This window comes from Anser cygnoides, chromosome 1, assembly GCF_040182565.1.
Source record: "Anser cygnoides isolate HZ-2024a breed goose chromosome 1, Taihu_goose_T2T_genome, whole genome shotgun sequence".
In the NCBI taxonomy this organism is placed as follows: Eukaryota; Metazoa; Chordata; class Aves; order Anseriformes; family Anatidae; genus Anser; species Anser cygnoides.
The window spans coordinates 44,619,719-44,640,502 of NC_089873.1; the positions used below are offsets into that span (position 1 = coordinate 44,619,719).

The 20,784-nt window shown below is 40.8% G+C and overlaps 1 protein-coding gene across 1 annotated transcript in view; it reads right to left on the minus strand.

Moving 5' to 3' along the window:
• IFT56 (intraflagellar transport 56) overlaps positions 1-14,025 on the minus strand; it is a 50,778-nt gene extending 36,753 nt beyond the window's left edge. Inside the window, exons 1-4 of the mRNA XM_066990202.1 lie at positions 13,481-14,025; positions 13,250-13,387; positions 13,049-13,141; positions 5,440-5,554 (exon numbers count right to left, since the gene is read on the minus strand). Of these exons, the coding sequence (XP_066846303.1) occupies positions 5,440-5,554; positions 13,049-13,141; positions 13,250-13,387; positions 13,481-13,795 (661 nt within the window). The 5' untranslated portion in view covers positions 13,796-14,025. The remainder of the gene's footprint in view (positions 1-5,439; positions 5,555-13,048; positions 13,142-13,249; positions 13,388-13,480) is intronic.
• Between the last annotated feature and the right edge of the window lie 6,759 nt (positions 14,026-20,784).

Below are 20,784 nucleotides of genomic sequence, written 5' to 3' on the forward strand. Positions count from 1 at the left end.
CATATGGAGGAGGAAAAAAAACTCCTCTATTTCATAAATTACACGATGCAATCCATTTGATATTCTTTAAAATAAGACACTTTTACTTGATACCAGCCAGGTAAGAAGTGGTACAAAACCCCAAAAAATGTAGTCCTGTTGATACAGTAAGCAGAACCATGGAAACATTAAATATCAGTAGTTTCTTTTCTCTCAGTACCAAATGCATTTCTTGAGGAAGACAGAGAGACATACAAACAAGGTCATGTTAATTTCCAGGTAGACTTTGGTACTAAGTATTGGATATAGCTGTTGTCAACCACTGGAGCAGGGAAATGATGCAACTGTCTCATCAGAGGTGATGACTTTTTGAGGAACGCTAGGCTCGTTCTTTTATTACTACCTGCTGCTATCAAATTTCATTGTCACGGACCTATCAATGCCACAAAGAAGCACAAACATCTTTTACTATCCTACTTTTTCAAGAAGGAGACTGTTTGTTTGTTTAACTCAGCATTGAGCAATCTAAGGATCATAACAAATATGATGACAATGCTGCACTGCAATAAACTGCACCCTGCTACAGTGCCTAGCATTAGCCTGGTACTGAAGACATCATGCAGCAGCTGGACAGGCTCCCTTTCTAGTTTAGAAACACTCCAGTATTTCTATGCTAGAATTTTTGTCGTGATCAGTGCTGATGTTCCAGGCACTAAAGTCATAGTTGATGTGGATCTTAAAAGTCTCCTCCTGTCCTTTACGTGCTGACACTGAACGGACACCTACTTAAGTATTTGTTAAAATATAATAAGCAGCCACAACAAGCGTGAAGGCATTTTTCTTCACTAACTTTTAAACAAAAAGTGAAACTCTCTAGAAATGGCAGCTTAGACTCTTGGCGAGTTCCATGTTACTACCACAGGCAGTAAGAGGAAGATGAACATGGTCAAGAACAATCTGGCATTTGTGACCTCTCATAAAGGTGTAAGGCAATGTTGGTCACGCATCCAGCACTAACAAAACCCATTTAGCAAACATAATGCCTACACATACTCTACAGAAGTACTTCACATGCTCACAGGTGTTGAACTCATCCTAAACATACAGAGCTGAGAGCGGGTAGGAGTAGAACAGTGCTGAGAAGGTTCCAGCCAGATAACACAGAAAGTATGACCAGAGAAAACCCTATTCCACTGTTCCTTAGCAAGAATGCCCTGCTCACCTGAACACAGTAGCTGAATGAAAGTCTCTGTGCCTCAGAACCACAGTCTTTCTGGTGGAGGGAAATTGCAAGGGTACGGGAAAAATGTGAGGAAAAAACACGGTCCAACAGCGAAGCTCACACTTTCACACACTTGAATAGCTCAACTGTTCAAAATTTTCTTGCATGAAATCTACAGAGGAAATTCTCTGAAATTTTCCCATTCCCAAAATATTTTTATTTTCTCTCAAAAGTTAGTTCAACTATGCTCAGTTACTTGCAATATATACACATTTCATCTCAGTTGTGCCTAAGCAGAGTAACTTGAAGATAACTGAAACAAAAACAATAAATTATTTGTTCAGTAGATTCCACTATGTGTTAGAAAGCAAAACAAGAAAATAAGGTTAGTAGTTTTTAAAGTTAAAATATCTATTTTCTGATATTTTCACTTGTGCACTTTGAAAGTTCCATATATCAAACTCTGCTGTTTCAAGAAGTACAGCTAAAATGCAATGAAAATGAACTACTGTTCTCAAGAAATACCATACTAGCAGAAAGCTGATAATTTTGCACATAGGTGAACACGCAGCCTAAAGAAAAAGAAAACCCAGCAGTTTTTCCATGCCCTCTTGCAACTGCACATTTTCACTGGTGACAGCTATCTGACACCTGGCAAACATTAGTGCATGCATAAGCAAAACGGGTTTGGAAAATGCCACTGTTCTTACTAACCCATCTCTGTTCTGCTTTTGTGCAATACTGCTCCTTCCAGTATAGACTGAAAGGAGAAGTTTCACTGTTCAGTTGAACCACATTCTGAGCTGACACACACAGAGTTGTGAAGAAGCAAAGTAATTACCAAGCTTTGCCATCAAAAAATAGAAGGAGGGGAAAAAAAAAGCAAAACAACAAAAAAAAAAGAAAGCTCTCATGACTGGTTAAGCAACACAACCCTGCCTGTGCATGAATCTTAAATTTAATTGTAAAATTCCATGCTTACCCTAAAAAGACTGTTTTTCATAACAGATTTAACTGCAGCCTCACTTATGTGCAAATCACATTTGCTGGCATATATTTTGTGGTTTAACATAACACTGTTGGTTCTTGTATTTTTCATATTGCAGTGCTAGCCAATGGCTTCTGAGAGCACAGTACAGGCTTTTAAATACTAGGATTAGGTTGCCAGGATCCCTGGTCCTTGTCATTTATTTCTTGAAGGCACATGACCTGGGAATGCAACATAAGACTATTTTGTTTTATAATGAAAAAATAGCAATTAACTGTTATTTATTAAGCCAAGATGAAGACTTTCAGCCTCATTCTCCCAAGCCTGGATGGGCTCGCACACACTAAGGAAAACATTTGTTCAACCCACGCATGACAGCACAGATGCAGAAGGAATAAACAAAGCATCACTTGGCAGCTTGGCTACAGGATGACTACAAAACAACAGTAGCTGACTTGAAGTAACTCTGCCTTCATCACAAAACCAGGAACATTAGTAACTATAACGTAAGGGGACACCAGGGAAAAAGAAGAAGCCAGAAATATCGGAAAGGAATTTGGAAGAAAGCCTAGAGGAGATAAAGTACAACTATAATGAAAAACCTTCAAAGAAGGATTCTTCTTTACTGACTTTTTCTTCTACTTCTTAGGTTATATCTGGAGCAATTCTGGTTTATATGACTTTTGATATACACATTTATTCTTTCCTGAGAGAATGTACCATGAAGATTTAATTAAGTAATGACAAGCAGAGAGAACACTTCACATTTAGTATAAAGTAAACACAAAACCTCACTCCAGAAGAGAATGCAAACTACCTATCTTGTGTGAAACACAATAATTACCTCAGGGCTTTTCACCCTAATTTCCAAATTTTTAAACATCCTGCATATTTTTCCTCAGACAGCTAACAATAATTTTAAGCAGCAGCAAAAGTATGTGGCAAGAAGGAACTTCTATTTGATTTCTAGATACTTATATTTTTATGTGGAAAAACTATTCCAGAAAGCTACTTGACATTTATGTTCCATTTCATGCAGATTCCAACACTGTAGAAATTCAGAACTATAATTGAAAATAAATTATTTCTCTCTCATTTGTTTTAGCACTGTGCTGCTTTCAGGGGCTTCACATGTCAACTGCAGCAATAAACAGCAAATAGTATGCGAAAATTCAGGTCAAATAATCCTGAAACAGCAATGGTGAGCAGCCCAACACAAACGATATCTATCATTCATATAGCAGTGTTAAAGGCTAACAGGATAAATGATGCTCTAGAGATATCACCTGTTGTGCCCACTACCCAGGGAAATATTTTGCTTCTTCTGGATCTTTGCAAAACCACAAAAGAAGTCACACGATGTTATGGCCTCAGCTGTTACTAATCATCACTGATGCAATTGAAAGATACTAAAAGCACTAAAAGAGGATATATATTGAGTGAAAATAAAATGATTCAACCACAATGTCGGAAAGCCTGAAGTGACAGGAGTGAAAAGGGGAATATACAACACTTGTCCTTTCTCCATTGAAAGCTTCCAAGTGTTACAAATTTTCAGCTGTGACTGCCTCCCCACCAAGCTTAAGCAGACAGGAAGCATCAGTATTACAGTACTCATGAGAAAGGCTTAGCATCTCACTACAAGAACAGGCATGCTACCCTACTTAAACAATTACATAAAAATCAGGAACTGACATTACCAGTGTTAGCACTAAGCTATTTTCTGTTCCCTCCTGCAGCTACTTTCCCTATGTCATGCACTCCTTTCTTAATATTCCTGCCCTTTTCTGTTAGTGGTTAGAGTACCACTAACCGCACCACGTACCTTACCACTCGCCATGCTGCTAAGCTGATCTGAGGGGCAGGGAAACATTAACCTTCCTCACTTCCAGCTCACAGCTAATAAAGATGCATGCCCAGCTGTGCATCTGTCATCTCTAGAATCGATTACTGTAATTTGCACTATGCGAAGCTGATGACAATGAGCAGGCTCCAACTGGTACTGGACACAGCCACTTGCTTTCTCCATCGTTTATGTATAGTGACACCTCAGGATCTATTGTCCAGTTATTTTTAGTTCAAATCCTAGATTGTAATCTCCTAAACCTCAAGCTTGTGGTACTTTAAAGATAAAATTATTACCTGTGAATGCTAAAATTTTACACACTTCTTGAACAACGTGGATCACTTCTTGAACAATACAGATCACAAATCAACAATACAAAATACAAAGCCCTGCAGGAAACTTTTTACTTTTGGAAACAAAACATTTTCAATTGTGGGAATCAAAGTCAGAATGCTCTTTCAGAGGACTTGAACGAGATACCAGAATCTAGCTATTTCTAAAAAATACAATAAAACTGTCCTCTTTGGAGGGGGTCCTCCACAGTAGCAGAAAATACACTATTATTTTCTCCCTATTTCCAGCCCAAGACTAGAAAACTAAAGAAAGAAACGAAAAAGAAAACAAAAGACTCATTGAGAATCTTATCCTAAAAAGGCAAGAGTCAGAAGCTGACTGAGAACATCACTACTATTAATTCAACTTAGAAAGCACTGAGATACTATGGTAATGGGAAACAATATAAATCACTAAGATAAACGGAAAGTGATGGGTAACAAAAAAACTGCAGAAACATTTTTAGGCAGTAAAAATTGCCTTGGAATCTAATTTCCATTTCTCTTTTTTCAATGATCCCATGCATGTTCAGCTTAGAGTGGAACTGTAATAATGTGACTGCAGCAAACTCCACGCCTTGAAGAATCAGATCCCTAATATCTAATTTACAAGGCAATAAGACCACCTACTAAGTCACTCAAACTGTGTAAACAGAATTCTTGTCCACATAAAAGAGAATGCTGAATTCTTTCATATGCTTATTTTTTGATAGTATCACTATCCTAATTAGCTTCATCTGCACTGGCTCAGAGACATGGAATCAGTCAAAAGAAGAGTAACTTTTTGCTGCTGGTCAGCATATGCTGGGTTTTGTATTTAGAAATTAATCAGAGAACTTATTTTCCAGATGCTTCTTTCAGTTCCAGCTGCTCCACCTGCCCAAGCTATTTTTAGGGAGCAAACTGCATTATAACTCTCATGTTGAATGGAAAAAAATAAACAACAACAACAAACACAGCTCAGAATTATCCTTTATTCCTCTGAAAAAAAGCACCAGATACTTCCTCTGGAAAACACTTTTAAGTGTTCAAGTCAACAAATAGTTCTTTCCATCACAGACATACATCTCACCTTTCAAGGCTGCTTGTTCAGCTTGCGTATACATCCCCAGGAAGAAGTAGGTACATGCCAGGTTTACCCAAACATCAGGATTGCAAGCTGGTTGTTTGGTCAAGGCCTCATATTCCTGTAACAGAAGAGGGGGATGATTTGTTTTTTAATTGTTTAAAAGCATAGGTGTGTATTAAGTATCATTTTTTCTTCCATCATTTAACAACGTATTTAATTTTTAACAGCATATATTTAACAGTATATCAGTCTGACGTTGGTGCTGGGGAAGCTCACGGAGCAGATTGAGTGCCATCACACAGCACCTACAGGGCAAGCAGGCGATCAGGCCCAGTCAGCATGGCTTTATGAAAGGCAGGTTCTGCTTGACGAACCTGATCTCATTCTACAACATGGTGATGTGCTCACTGGATGAGGGAAAGGCTGTGATGTGGTCTACCCAGACTTCAGTAAGGCTTTTGACACCGTTTCCCACAGCATTCTCCTGAATAAGCTGGCTGCTCAAGGCTTGGATGGGTGTATGCTTCATTGGGTTAAAAACTGGCTGGGTGGCTGGGCCCAAAGAGTCATGGTAAATGGAGTTAAATCCAGTTGGAGGCCAATCAATAGCGGTGTACCCCAGGTCTCAGTACTGGTGCCAGTTCCCTTCAAAATCTTTATCAGTAATCTGGACAAGGGGATTGAGTGCACCCTCAGTAACTTTGTGGACAACAAGATGGGTGCGAGTGTTGATCTTCTCAAGAGTAGGAGGGCTCTGCAGAAGGATCTGGATAGGCTGAACCGATGGGCTGAGGCCAGCTGTATGAGGTTCAGCAAGGCCAAGTGTCAGGCCCTGCACTTGGGGCACAACAACCCCAAGCAGCGCTACAGGCTTGGAGAAGAGTGGCTGGAAAGCTGCCTGGCAGAAAGGGACCTGTGGGTATTGGTTGATAGCCAGCTGAATAGGAGCCAGCAGTGTGCTCAGGTGGCCAAGAAGGCCAACAGCAAGCAACCTGGCTTGTATCAGAAATATTATGGCCAGCAGGGCTACGGAAGTGATTGTCCCTCTGTACTCAGCTCTGGTGAGGCCTCACCTCAAATACTGCGTTCAGTTTTGGGCCCCTCACTACAAGAAGGACATCGAGGTGCTGGAGTATGTCCAAAGAAGGGCAATGAAGCTGGTGAAGGGTCTAGAAAACAAGTCCTATGAAGAGCAGCTGAAGGAGCAGGGGTTGTTTCAGATGGAGAAAGGAGGCTCGGGGAGACTTTATCATGCTCTACACTTACCTTAAGAGAAACTATAATTAGGTGGGTATCAGTCTGTTCTCCCAAACACCAAGTGATAAGACAAGAGGAAACTACCTTAAGTTGTGCCAGGGGAGGTTGAGGTCGGATATGAGGAAAAATTTTTTCACTGAAAGGTTTGTGAAGTATTGGAACAGGCTACCCAGGGAAGTAGAGTCACCATCCCTGGAGGCCTTCAAAAAACGCGTAGATGTAGAGCATAGGGACATGGTTTAATGGTGGACTTTGCAGTGCTACATTAAAGGTTGGACTAGGTGATCTTAGAGGTCTTTTCCAGCCTAAATGACTCTACGATTCTATATAATTAGATTATTCAGATCACCCAATTTATTCCTAAATTCATTGTCCTTATTATAACTGTTACATTTTAATCTAAGATATGTTCAGCAGCCCTCTTTTGTTTACAGAAATGGAACAGACAGTGGGGACAAGCAACATTATAAATCTTCACTGCAGGAGCATGAATTTTGTCAATGTTTTAACAGTTACAAAGCCATCAACATAACCAACCCTTCCTCCGTCTTTTCTGATGCTTTCCTAACTCCTCCTTCAGTCAGAGGAGGAGTCATATGCACTCACGAAATCTCTGTGAATACTTACTGAAGCAAGTGTTAAATATCCTGTTATAAATCTGTAAGTAGTGTCTCGGTATAGATTTACAAAGTGGTCTCCAAAGTGGGGGTGCACGAAAGTTAACCCAATGATGTGTGAGAAGAAAATATTTTGTATCATTAATAAATAAAATGAGTATTTTCAAAACAGTGTTTAGTTCATATTTATATCTTTTTTAATTCTATTTTTGTGTATGTTTTATAATTACATAATATGGTAGTACTGTACATATCAATAATATTAGTATTGATAATACATTAGTACATTTATATAGTTTATAAATAAATAAATACACATATACAACAGGTATGTGCTCAAAAATTTTTTACTGATAGAGGTGCACAAACAAAAATGTTTGGAGACTACTGAAGTCAGTACTGGGCACATTCAATACTTCCTTATAGATAAAAATGTAATTATAGCAAATATACTAAAGTGTGCCTAACCTCACCTTTTCTCATATGAAGATTTACAGTCAAGAGCTATCGAAAGCCACTGGATACCATATTCTGATATTTCTTACACATCCACATTCATTACATATCCCTTAATACTGCTACATAAATTGCATCATTTCTTGTTATTTGTGGAGAAAAAAAATAAGTAAAAACTAAGAGATAAATCTTTCAATCTACTTTTTTAATGAAGCAAGAAATCACTGCAGCTACCAGTGATATTCCTAAACATAAACATATTTGCTCTGCATAACAATAGGTACTAAAAACACAGCCAGGGAGATCCCTTGATGATATTTTTTTCTCTGTCAGGCTTCTGTTAAATGACTAGGAAGGACCAGCCCAGTGAAAGTGCCTCCTGCTGGTGCTCCAACTCTCCATCCAGTCATGTCCAATAAGGCAAAAGCAGGCCAGGTCATTCAAGGTTCTCACAAGACCTGCTTAAAGAATGCAATCCCCGTAATTCCCAACCAGCATAAGCCTCTCATCCCTCCCAGCAACACACCCCGTTGCTGACTCCGTATTCTTCCTCCAAACATATGAATTGGGATTTCCCCCTTCCTAGTCAGAGTCTACCAGATTGTGCCACTATGGGAGGAAGTCTTCTTCCCCTGGGGCAAAGACACATATTATATATATATAAATCACTACAGAAAATAAGCTATGCCCAAAGGGCAGAGAATTCCAAGAACAGACATATGCTGAAAACAATGAAGTTTATAGTTTGCAAGCATAAAGAATTTTTTCTGTTGCCAAGAGAAAGCAAACCGCGCTTCCAAACAGAGAAGCTATTGGTAAGGTGTGCCCTTGAAAGCCAGCCCAGTCTTCCTAGTCTTCAGGGACTAGCTGTCCTTTAGGAAGACTTTAAAATAAATCAATAAATTAATTGATCAAAAACCAAACCAAAGCAAACAAACATTTACATACAGGCCAACTTTTCCTACTGAGATCAGCTCAGTCTTGACACAGGCCTGTCACAGAGCTCTCAGAGACAGGCCCCTGCTCTTTATTGGGACCATCTGGAATCTTTCAAAATCCATTCAGATTAAATGCACCCAAAGGTCTCTTTCGGCTATGGCTTCAGGGAGATTAATTAGAAAAGACAAAACGCATAAACACAAGTCATCTTCTGGCTTTGCCTTTCAAGGCAAGCAATAAATAAAGTGCTATAGCAGTACCAATGTCAATCTATGGAAACACAGTAAATAAAAATGAGGACCATTAGTCTTCTCTACCCTGTACTTCTAGGCCACGAGCCCAGGCTATGCGCTGTTGCCCCTTCACTCAGCAAAAGGCATTCAACATTACATTCTCTCAACAACTACTTCACAAGAGCTTTCCGTCCACTTTGCCAAGAAAAAAAAAACACAACACCAACCAAACAAACAAAACACTCTAAAAGCCTTCCCAACAGTCAACCTGTGGCATATTTTTGCCAACTAGGGCCATAACAGCTTCTTGCTTTTTTTTTTTTTCTCCCCACTCTCCTCCACCTCTCTGTCTCTATCAGGGGACAAATGCACCTTTCCAAAGAAGCAGGCTGCCAGGTAGATTGTCTGTGACTATGAACACCTACTGACAATGTTGAGGGTGCTGAGCAGAATCGTGCTGGCCTCATTGCTAGTCAGGATTCTCCAAACTCATAAATGCTGGTCCTGAAGAGCTATTAAACAGGCCCACACACAGAGGCCTCTTACAGTTGCCTCAGAAGTGCTCAAAGGAGGTGTGGAGATTCTTGTTTCCTGATTACAGTAATGACAGAGAAGCCTAGAGAACTTCCCAGAGCCAAAAATCCATCGTTCACTTTCTAGTTCCAGCTGCCAGAACTTGAGTGTTCATGTAGTCTCATAGTCCCAGCAGAAGCACTCAAGTAAAACCAGATATTGCTCATGCGTTAACCATTACCCTATTATACCCCTATTCCTGTCATGCTTCATTATTTGACTGAAATAATCCTGAGTCAAGTCAGGTTAGGTAGGAGGTCCTGTCCAAGCAAAGAGGTGAAGCAGATCCCGATTCTCTGCTGGAAGGGAGGCAGTCAATAGGAAAGCCTGACTGAATCCCTTGCTGTAGTTTGTTTCTGCCAAAATCTCACAATGTATTGAAGGCTCTGCTCTCACACATGCAGCTGATGGGCCGAAATGGCTAAGCATTACCATATCTGGCAGCTCCCTTTCTTAGGTCCTGGATGCTTCAGTTTAAAAGAACAGGCAGCCCAGAAACGGACTCAGACTGATGTTCTGATTCTGGCTGGTCCATAGGTGACACTGGGAATGTTTTCAGGAAAGGTTTAAGACAAGTGCTATGAACAAGTCATGTGAGAAAGACAGATGGGGGGGTTCCCCCATTAGGAACAGAAGAGATAGTAGACTCCACAAAACTAATTAGATCTTCTCATTGACTAGGGGGGTCCTGGTTGCCATACAACACCAAGAAGTCTGTAGCCACCCACTGTTAGTAAAAAATCAATTTGTGAGTGTGAAGGAAGCTGACTGTCCCCAGGGAGGAACTGCCACCATGAATGCTAGAAGGGTCCAGTGCAGGGTCACTTGTAAATAGGTGCACAGCAACAGTGATGATCCCACCAGACAAGTGTTGGTGGTATACCCGTTGAGAAAGACTTCTACCTGCTAAGAAGGGGAGAGTGTGACATTAGTTAGGCTGAAGTTAGAGCTCAGCCTAGAAACTGACAGTTGGTGTGCCTATGATAGGAAAAGAACAACATCTGATTGTGCCGTCATTTTCAATATTGCTGTCATTCTCCCTGAAGGTATTCGTGGAGTTGCAGGTCTGTCTGTTTTTCACTTTTTTCCCCATCTCTCCCAGTAGATGATGGAGGCCACCTCAATCCAATTTCCAAATCTCTCCATAAGTTGCCATGCAACCAGCATGCCTAGCTCACGTGAAAGTATCAATACAAATAAAAGGAATAATGAGTAGCTGGATTTCTGAAGAGCCTCATCAGGTATGAAGAATATAAACTATGGACTAGGACTGTAGTGACACAGGCTATATACATTGTCACTTGCAGGCACCTGGGATTGTGAATCATTTAGTCTGTGTGTAATGTTACTATGAGGATTAGAAAATTCTTCAGAATTCTCCAGAGATTCATTTACTGTGGTCCCAGCACACTCCAGAGTGCTCCAGGAGTTCAGATAATCAAGGAATTTGTCCCTGAGAATACACCAACGCCTCTGTAAAACAGCAGTGAAGACTCCGCATTGCACTGCGGCCTTGAAGCTGATAACTGAAAGGGAATTCAGCCTCCACAGTCAACGCTCTTTCCCTTGATCACTACAACGTTGGGAATTGCAAACACAATGTTCTGTCCCAAAAGAAACTTTGCTGAGATACGCAAGCTCATTTCCCACATGACACCAAGTTGACAAAGATATCAGGATTTGTCACTGTGCCAAAATCAATTGTAAAGGAGAAAAGATAGTCCTTGTGATCTCTCACTTTAAAAGGTTTGTATGCATGGTTTATGGTTGGCTTTTTTTCCCCCCTACTAGGATAGAAAGATGGAAAAATAGAGCGGATTGTAGTTTTTAAAAGCCTGAAGCAATAGCATCACCTAGTGGTGAATCAAACACCACAGACAAAATATAATTTCTACAAAAATAATGCTGTTATTCTTTCATTGAAGGAAGAGTTTAAAATCTGCTCTGGCTATATAAGCACCTACTGGGTATTCCAAAGAGCAGAATTTATTTCAAAGAAATTCCAAACTATTCTTTGTTTGTATGCAAACATTTTTTCCTCTTTTTAAACTTCTACTCCCTATTAACACCCTAACATTTAGATATAAATTACATAAAGCCACTGATTGTTATATTCATAATCTTTAAATGACAACTCTAAACGTGAATATTAAGTTAATGTTATGTTTTACACTATTGTTCTACATTCTATATACTATGTATACCATCAATTTAATTACACTGACCAGTTCTAACTTCTCCCAATAGACATTTCCTTTTTCATTTTTAAAGTAAGGGGAAAGTGCATTGTGAACTTGGAAGCTATAAAAATTCTATTTCTGCCTCACACATTAATCTTGTGCACATGATCACGTCTAACTATAGTTAAACATCTAATGTTATATATAGAACAATGATGATATTTTGTCTTTTAATCTATTTCACCACGGTTATTTTGTTTTGTTAATACTTCAAATTATCATCTGTTTTTAATACTTCTCCCAGGGAAGGCAAGTTAAAAGACTGTTAAACGTTTTCTCAGAGTATAGCTATACCTTTACAGCGAATTGTAATGGAGATCTCCATCAACTGACATTGGCCAAAACAAATACGCCTAAAAACGGTGCAATACAGCCTTGTATGGATGCAGAAATTCACACCTGTAAGAATACAGCAATGAGACAACCACCACTCAGGCAGACTGAGTTGTTTCCGAATGTTCACTAGCTTATATGCAGCCTTATGGTTATCGCCAGAGAAGTCTCCACAATGCTCTCTGTTCTGGGGTGCACACTGATTCCAGCCCTCAAAGGTACAAAGCACAGTAGGCAACAAAATCTGTTAACACTTCTACAGAGAAATATGCTGGCACAACTGCGAAAAGGATTCCAGTGACATTGACAATAAACTGACTGCCAACAAACTGAGCTTCAATGGAGATATAAATGGATGCGAATGGATATAAATGGATGCGAAAGAGAGAGAATTACGCATGGAGTCATGCGCAAGAAGTGACACAAAAGCACTGTATGGTGCAAATATTGGTATTTTATGCATGTCTGAATAATCAACATGTCTCTTATTAACTTTAAACTTTTGGAGAATAAGAATGTCTTATTTCATTGAATTACCTCGTATAAGAAAACATGCAGAAGAACAATAAAGTACATCAAATGGCCAGAGACATCAACCTCTACAGACAGTTAAAAATGTATGCATATTACAGATAATGTACACAATGAAGGTATAATTAAACCTGAAAACAAAACCACAGAAAGTTAACTGCAGAAAGTGTACTGAAAATTGAGGACACTAACTATGACATTAGAAGGGACAAATTAGATTACCAAGCCTACTATTAAATAAGAGTAAATAACTACAAAAGGTCTATTTTCATGGCCAAATACCTCTTTTTCAATCCAAACTGCTTTCCTACCATACGTCTGTAATTTAACTGGCTGGCAGGACCGTTCCCTATTGCAGAACATCCTCCTGCTGTCATCCCTTCAGCCCAGGTTCCCGACTCCCTACTCGGGGAGCAAGCTTTCCTCACCTTACCTCTAGCGCTCGCTTGTAGTCACCCAAATGAAAGGCAGAGTACCCGATCCAGAGGTCGGCGTCCTCCTCCTGCTCACCCGCATGCCGTTTAAACTTCGGAGAGGAGAAAAAAAGAACGTGAGCTTCTTGCCCGGGCCCTCGGGGGTTTTGCCCGGGCCCTCGGGGGGCTCCCGCCTACAGCCCCCGACGGAGAGCCGTTACCTCCAGCAAGGCGATGGCGCCGGTGAAGTCTCGGAGGGCCAGGAGCTCTTCCAGCTGCGGCACCTTCTTCCCTTTCTTCCTCCGCCTGTCTCCCGCCGCCGGGGCGCTCCCCACGGCCGGCTTGGCCCGGGAGAGCATCTGGGCGGAGAGCGGAGCGGAGCCCGGTCAGAGGGGGGTCAGGGGAACCCTCCCGCCCGGCGCCCCCCCGTCCCCGCCCGCCCCCTCTCTCACCATCCTGCCGCCGGGCCCGCGCTCCCCGCTCCGCCGCCGCTGCCGTTGCCGCGGTAACGGCGGAAGGAGGCGCAGGCCCGAGCGCGGCTGGCGAACGGGCGCCGGCTGGAGGCAGGCGCCGTCCCCCGGAGTTCCGCCGCCGCAGCGGCGGGTGTGGGCGTCGTGTAGGCACCGCCAGAGGGGGCCGGTCCGTCGCCGGGGCTCCCCGGTAAAAGAAGGGCACCCTAGGGAGCCGCCTCGCCCGCTGCAGGCGCGGAGGAGCTGGCCTTTTGATCCTCTGGTCTCCGGTTGCCTCATGCACAGAGGCACGGTCATGCAAAGGAGTCTTCTGGTTGTTCCCCACACCTCATGATCGTCCCGGTGCTTGGCTTGGGGGTCCTCGTCCTTTCAATAATCATCTTGCAGACCCTCTCCAGTATCTGTCCCAGACTTACGGTCACTCCTCTACTTGGCTTTCAAGTCGTTTGTCCTCCTTTCCAGCTAGACCATCTTCATGTTTGCTAGTGAATACACATGGACAGACACCCACACACAATATGCACACGTTCAGTTTCTCCAGTTGCTGGCACCCAGACACATGGGCCCCTACAACTTGTGTTCTAATTCCAGTTGCTGGCACTAAAATCTCCATACACACACATGCACACAGAATAGAGAGTCCCTTCATACAAGAAAATAGTTAAAAGTGGAATTTAATATAAAGACAGGGCACAGCCAGAGAAGTGTACTGACCATCATTTTCTTTAAACATGGGCAGCCCCTTTTATCCCCTTATCCATCCATACTGATTCCTTCCCAAACCACCTTGATCCCTCCCTTTTCCCACCTTCAGTCCTTCCACTAAATATCCCATACTAAATTCTGTGCAATCCCAGAACGCTTTTCCCTGACATCCCGTGATGAGTCTCATACACTTACAGTCAGTACTGCCCCTCAGTCTCTAAGGTGCTCCACAGAGCTTCTCCCATTGATCTTGATGGGCTGATCGCTCTCCTGTGACAGCCCTGGGAGGAGCTAGGTCAAGGTGGATAAGATTTTTGGGGTTCCTCACCTGTCATTGCTCCTCTGTGCTCCTTTGTTTTTGTGGTGATGAGACTTGATCACATAACCTTACACAAGCCTGTCCCTGAAGGTGGCGCAAGACGCTCTTGTCCTCTGCCCTGTGGTGTTCATAGATAATGAAAGGATGAGAAAATAGGATTTTTAATTGCTAGAATACTCTCACCTGGCCATCTTCAACAGAGTCAAGGAGACACTGACCAGGACGTGCCATGGTGGAACCTCATGTTGGAAATGGGACACCAGCATAGATGGAGCTTTTGGCTGACTTGACAGGGCTGTTCATGTGCTCCAATAAAGAATCACGGTTTGCTGGATTGGTGCTGGTAATATTCTCTTGGTAGGATGCTATGTAGCCAACAGGTGATACCACATAGATGTTTATCGTTTTTTGGTAAAAACTACCATCTGGTAAAAAATACCAGATCTGGTAAAAACTACCAAACGGTAGCCATGCCATCTATATTACCATAAACATGATCAGAGAGTATAATATAAAATGTTAGGTATGCACTTTGTGTACATTTGAACAACATACAGTAGATGATCTCTTTGGAAAATCCTGGAAAATTTTCAAGCACAGTGGTGACCTTGTTTCTTGTAGCATTTCTGACATTGCAGTTTGCTGCAAATAGAGCAGATCTGTTCTAGTTACAGAGGAACGCCACGCAATGCAATTCACAAAACTTTGTTCGTTTATGCTATCTTAATTGCACCATTAGAAATCCCAGTGAAGAGGAGCAATAAATTATGCTACTGTTGACAACTACCCAAAAACACCTGCCAACGGAGTGTTTTAATGATGTATCTGTATTTCTGGCATTTCTGCTTCCTTGAGAATAAAAATTACTTTGCACTCCATCAGAAAGAAAGAAGGCTTTTGTTGTCATTTGCTTGTTTTGGTACAAACAAATATATCCTGTCACACTGCAGTCATTTGTAACATAGTTCAGCAACAAAGAACTCTGTATTTCTTCAGAGCTTGGATCCTATGTTCACATTCTCCCAGTTGCTTTGAACCAGCTTGGCCCTTGAAAAATACAGAGTACTAGCAGCTGTCCCTGAGAAGGTATCCTGCAACTGGAATCCTTGGGAGCACAATAGCATTGTGATGATGTCCCTTGCTTATGAATGTGTTTTCATACCACAGGCCGTAAAGGAAAGGAAATAACCTACTCTCCCATAGAGGATTTTTCTGTAAGAAATTAATTTCGAGTTAGTCAATCAAAGTGATAAAGATTAGGTACCACTGATTTGGCTTCCTTTCATAGCTCTTCTTCATTAAGTAAGGTATTGTCTTTATCAGGAGGAAATTCATTTTCCATAAATAATTCTGAAATTATTTTTCAAAGATTTAAGTTTTTTATTTTTTTAATGCTGTCCAGATTGTATATATAAACTAATTCTTATAATACACATATCTATCCACTTACCAGTTGTCTAGGATTTTCTATTCCCTAGCAGAAAAAAAAAAAAAATGTTCTGCAGGCCAGAACAGCTTTGCAAGTGTAAGAATCTCCCTGTCAAAACCCTATGAAATCAAGAAAAACATGTAGATTGACAGGGATATTGTAAGGTGTCTTTTTCCTTTCAGATCTTAAACAAAGCCTCAAAGTACTTCATTTCAAACTGAAATAAAACAATGACTTTTGTAAATACCTCCCAGTGATTTTCAGTACTGCCGTGGAACATTCTGGCTCTGTACAGAAAGCTAGGAAAAAATGAAGACTTTGGTTTATTTATTTTTTTAGTATACAAATGCCAAAGTAAACTGGGTAAATAAGGGGAAACAGAAGGAACAGAGATGTCACTGCTTGAGGTTCTGTATTTTTGACTGAAATGCAACCACGCAAGCACACAGTATGATTAGACAAGATTATAATAATAACAATAATAAAATTAAAAAAAAAAACACTGAAAATATGTATTGACTACATTGCTTTCTCCCATCTTTTACATAGATTTTTTCACAATATCTTGCTGATCTAAGAATCAACGTACTAAATACAGCCAAAATATTAACAGAAATGGAAGAAAGCTCTCAACTGCATCACTGGTTTCTGCCATTTCCCAGTGGCTTCCTGAATTCTTACGTGGTGGATCCAAAGCTGAGTAATGTCTGAAAGCTAACAGAAGTGCAGTACCTGTGGTTTAGCTGTGGGCGCAAGGGGGACGGTGTCAAGTGAGATAAAAATAGCAGCCAAACCAGTTCCTTTTTACTTGCATGGCACCAGTGGGATTCCAGTATCTATCTGCACTGTGAGGGGGACTTTCTTGACCAAACGTTTTGTGGCGGTGGAAAGCAGCATGCACAAGTGTGAGGTGTTTCTCTGTGGCCAGCTCTCTGCTCATCACAGGGAACTCAGAAGGGAGAAGTCTGACCTTAATGGTGCTTCCGGAGGCAATTCCCCTAAGCACTGTTTATACAAGCACACCTCTTTATTGTGTAATTTCATTGCCTCCAAAAAGATAATGTGTTCCATATGGGTTAGTTTCAACTGAACTTCAACTCACCTGCAACATGGGAAAATAAAAATGTATTCTAACTGGACTTACGGTCTATTTTTCAATTATAAAAGTGGAGACAAAGCAGAACTGGAGGCTACATTTAATAGCAAGGATCCTTCTTAGCTGCTTCAGCATGACTCAAACAGAATTCTTCTGGCATGATCTCAGCAAGCAAAGATGTGACTCTGCCTGTCAAATCATTCCCTCATGTGTGAGGTCTACAGTAATATTAAAGGATGAGGTGGTAACTTTGTGATTTTGTGTCCAGCCTTGCTGGCTTACACACTGAGGTGTATACAGAATGCTGATAGCCCAATAGCTGGTGATTTTCTAGTCTAATCACAACTAGCTGTCAATCAAGATCACAGACTGCCATCAGAAGGGTTGCTAATTGCAAATTGCACATCTTAACTGGTAGGCCAAGGGTTTGAACACATCACAAAAATTATTTCCTGACTTCTAGAGTTGCTACCTGTATGTTGTGGGGGCAATAGAAGTAGGGGGTAAAATGCTAGAATTTGGCATTATGGCGCTTGGTGTGGGCTCTCTGCATATAGGAGTGGTCTAAAGCATGTTCAGAACAGTAGGAGTCTCCATTCAAATCTAGTGTACACTGAAGTCAGTTATGGAGGAGGACTGAAGTTTTTTAATCCTGTATTCTCACTAGCATCAAATATTTGTAGCAAGTCTAGTGTAGCATTTACTACTAAGATGCAGATCAGAGTGGGTACAGATATTACAATATTTTCCTCCTATGAAATGCCAAGATGACACTTCATAATTATAACCAAGTCCATAAATTCAGCTGCTCTATTAATAATGCTGGAAAACTGCTGCAGTTCTTGCCATCACCATTGTGTTAGCTAGTGGCATTATCTTGGAGGCTGTGAGCTGTAGCATGATTAATGATCATGTTTATTCCCACACAGAATTGCTGGGAGAGAGGGAATTGGCCTATACTGACAGCGGTAAAAGGGAAGTCATGCACCTGTGATCAAACACCAAGATAAGCATGAGAGAGTGTAATGGCTTTAATTTAAAACAAAACAAACAAACAAAACCAACAACAACAACAACAAAACAGAAAGAAGAAAGTGAGGTTTAAGAAAAGAAGAGGAAGGAGGAAAAGAAAAATAAAAGGGGAAAAAAGGAAAGACAAGAAGTGGAAAAAAATCATCAACTAAATAAAGCAAGAGGTTGTGAGGTGGACTTTGTACCAACAACAATCACATGCTTCAGTTTCCGTAATGTCTGGGTAAGATCATGATTTTTCAGTAATGATGCTTCACCATGTTCTGCCTCTTGTACTTTTGAAAATGCATCTGACAGCATCTCAGGAGAAGTGATTTGCAAAAGTGAGAGTAATGAAATATTCTCCTGCTAAAGCTACAAAGGCAATCTCCTGAGATGAGTAAATGGGAAATGATTCCTATAAAAGCAAGGAGCTTGAAGAGTATTTGCTTCTTTCTTTCTTTTTTTATTTTTTTATTTTTTTTTGGATTCAGCAACATCTGAGCCTTAATCTGCCCTAACTAGACTATCCATGATGAAAGAATGTGAAATATGTAAATTGACAGCAAAAACTAGACTGTAGAGAGATGACACATCATGTGTGCGTTTTAATGCTCTTGTCAGGTCTCTATTGCCCACCTCAAGACAGCAAACAGCAGTCATATGAATCAAAGACTCCAAACAGCGGAGTGAAGATCCGTAATTTTGATCTGTATTTTGGTAAGGGAACCCTTTTCTTAAGTTTCCACTGATGTCTGTGGTTGTATGGACTTGTGGGAGCTGCACCTTCAGAAGTTCCTGATACTTCCAGCACCCAACCTGTCATCAAGATTCAGCCAAGTTAGTAAATGTAACTTAAAAGCTGATATTGTATTGGATTTGAGCATTACACTTAGGAAGTTTAGGTATGCAGAACTAAGAGATGACAACCAGGAAATTCTGCAGATCCAAACTGCCCCAGCACAAGTCAGTCTCAGAGCTGAAAATGTAATGAATGATTAGCTGGATCAACATCAACTTACCCAGGTCAGAAAACCATTGCAAGTGCTATGTCTTGGAAAATGCACTTTTCCTGGTCCAGGACTTGGGCTGAAATATCTACACAGTATTCCACTGCCATATGGATTTATAGGGATGCACTAGCTTGAAGATCTCGTAACTCCATCCCATCACACAGTGTAAACCTGTGAAACATTTAATAATAATAAAAAAAAAAGAGCTTAAGGAAACTTAAGTATGTGTCCAAGACACAAATTATTACACATATGAGCCATTTACCTTTGTAAGGTAAAACAGAACAGATAGCTTACATTCGTCACTTGACAGAGCTGTATCCTGCTGTGCCTAGAACAGTGGCTAATTCTTACGATGAAATTAAAATATGCCCTGTCACTCTAGAAACAAAGTCCATTAAGGGTCAGCTTTGTGGTTCCGTTTGGCTGCTTGCTCTGCTATGGTGAATATTAGAATATTGTTTGACTCTACTGAACTGTACATTTCACTTTAAATGTCATCACTGTATTTTTGAGCTTTCAGCTATCTTGGTAAAATGGTCCCAGGCAGAAGCACTGATTTTGAGAGCTGCCTTTAGCTGCATTGTTGCTCTTGTTCTGAACTTCCTCACCAAGCTGTCATCTCTGTGATGACATCTCACATTTCTCTGTGCTAGGTTTAGCTGATAAGACCTTATATCCTAAATCAAACACGTATCAGGAGGCAAAGTAATCCCTAACCAGCACCTGTAAAGCTGTAATCCCTAACTATAGGTTAGGAGCCTGAAGCCCCTCTGAAACAGTTTTTGAAACCTGATCATCTGTTGCCCACCAAGGTTTTCTACCTCTGCAACTGCAAGAAGTACTGAATTGGTTGTCCAAGTGCCATCTGCCAATGGTTTCTTCATATCACCAGCTGGTCCACTGTCAAGTCTTTTCACAAGGATCACCTGCTAATTCTTTTATGAGTAGTGGAAATTCTGTCATCCTGTCTTTATCTGACCAAGTTTGGTCTGTCATTGAATTGTCAGAACTCCTTGTTTTTCTACTCTTAAAAAGGGACAATAGTTCACTGAGTTTGATGTCTTGTATTAGCTAATACCACAGAATATTTTTGCTTGGCAGGAATGCCTGGTACAATAAACTGAATATCAAAACAGAGATTGTTCAGTTGATTTAATGCCAGTTGCAGCTGTATTTTTGCACAAGATCTCATTTTTCTTCTCCTGTGCTGCTGATTGGAGTAATTCAGATTGACAGCAACAAAAGATTGACTCAATTGAGCCTGGTACTCACAGGAAGGGGATGGTCAGTCCTTTAGAGAAAGAATACAAAATCAGAAGTTGAGAGGGAAGACTTCTTAATCTTTGATTAAGTAATATACAAGTTAAATGGCTGAATAATATTCACTTCAAACTGTGTATGAGTTGGGAAAGGGTTAAGAGGAAGAAACTTCTCTTCATTGAGCTACATGTTTGATATATGATATATTTAGCTTCATATTCTGGTATGTGGCAACATAGATCAAGGGGAAAATGGGGCCACCACCCAAGCTCCTTCTAATATGATGCAATCTCAATTACAACTTCTGTTATCCTTGTCTGTACATTTCCTCAAACTAGATTGGTAGCTTCTGATGAGAACAGTCAGTGCTTTGCACCTGTACTATAATTCCACTCTAATCTATGGTAGCAGCTATGAACTCCAAGGACAGACCTAAACTCGTGATAATCC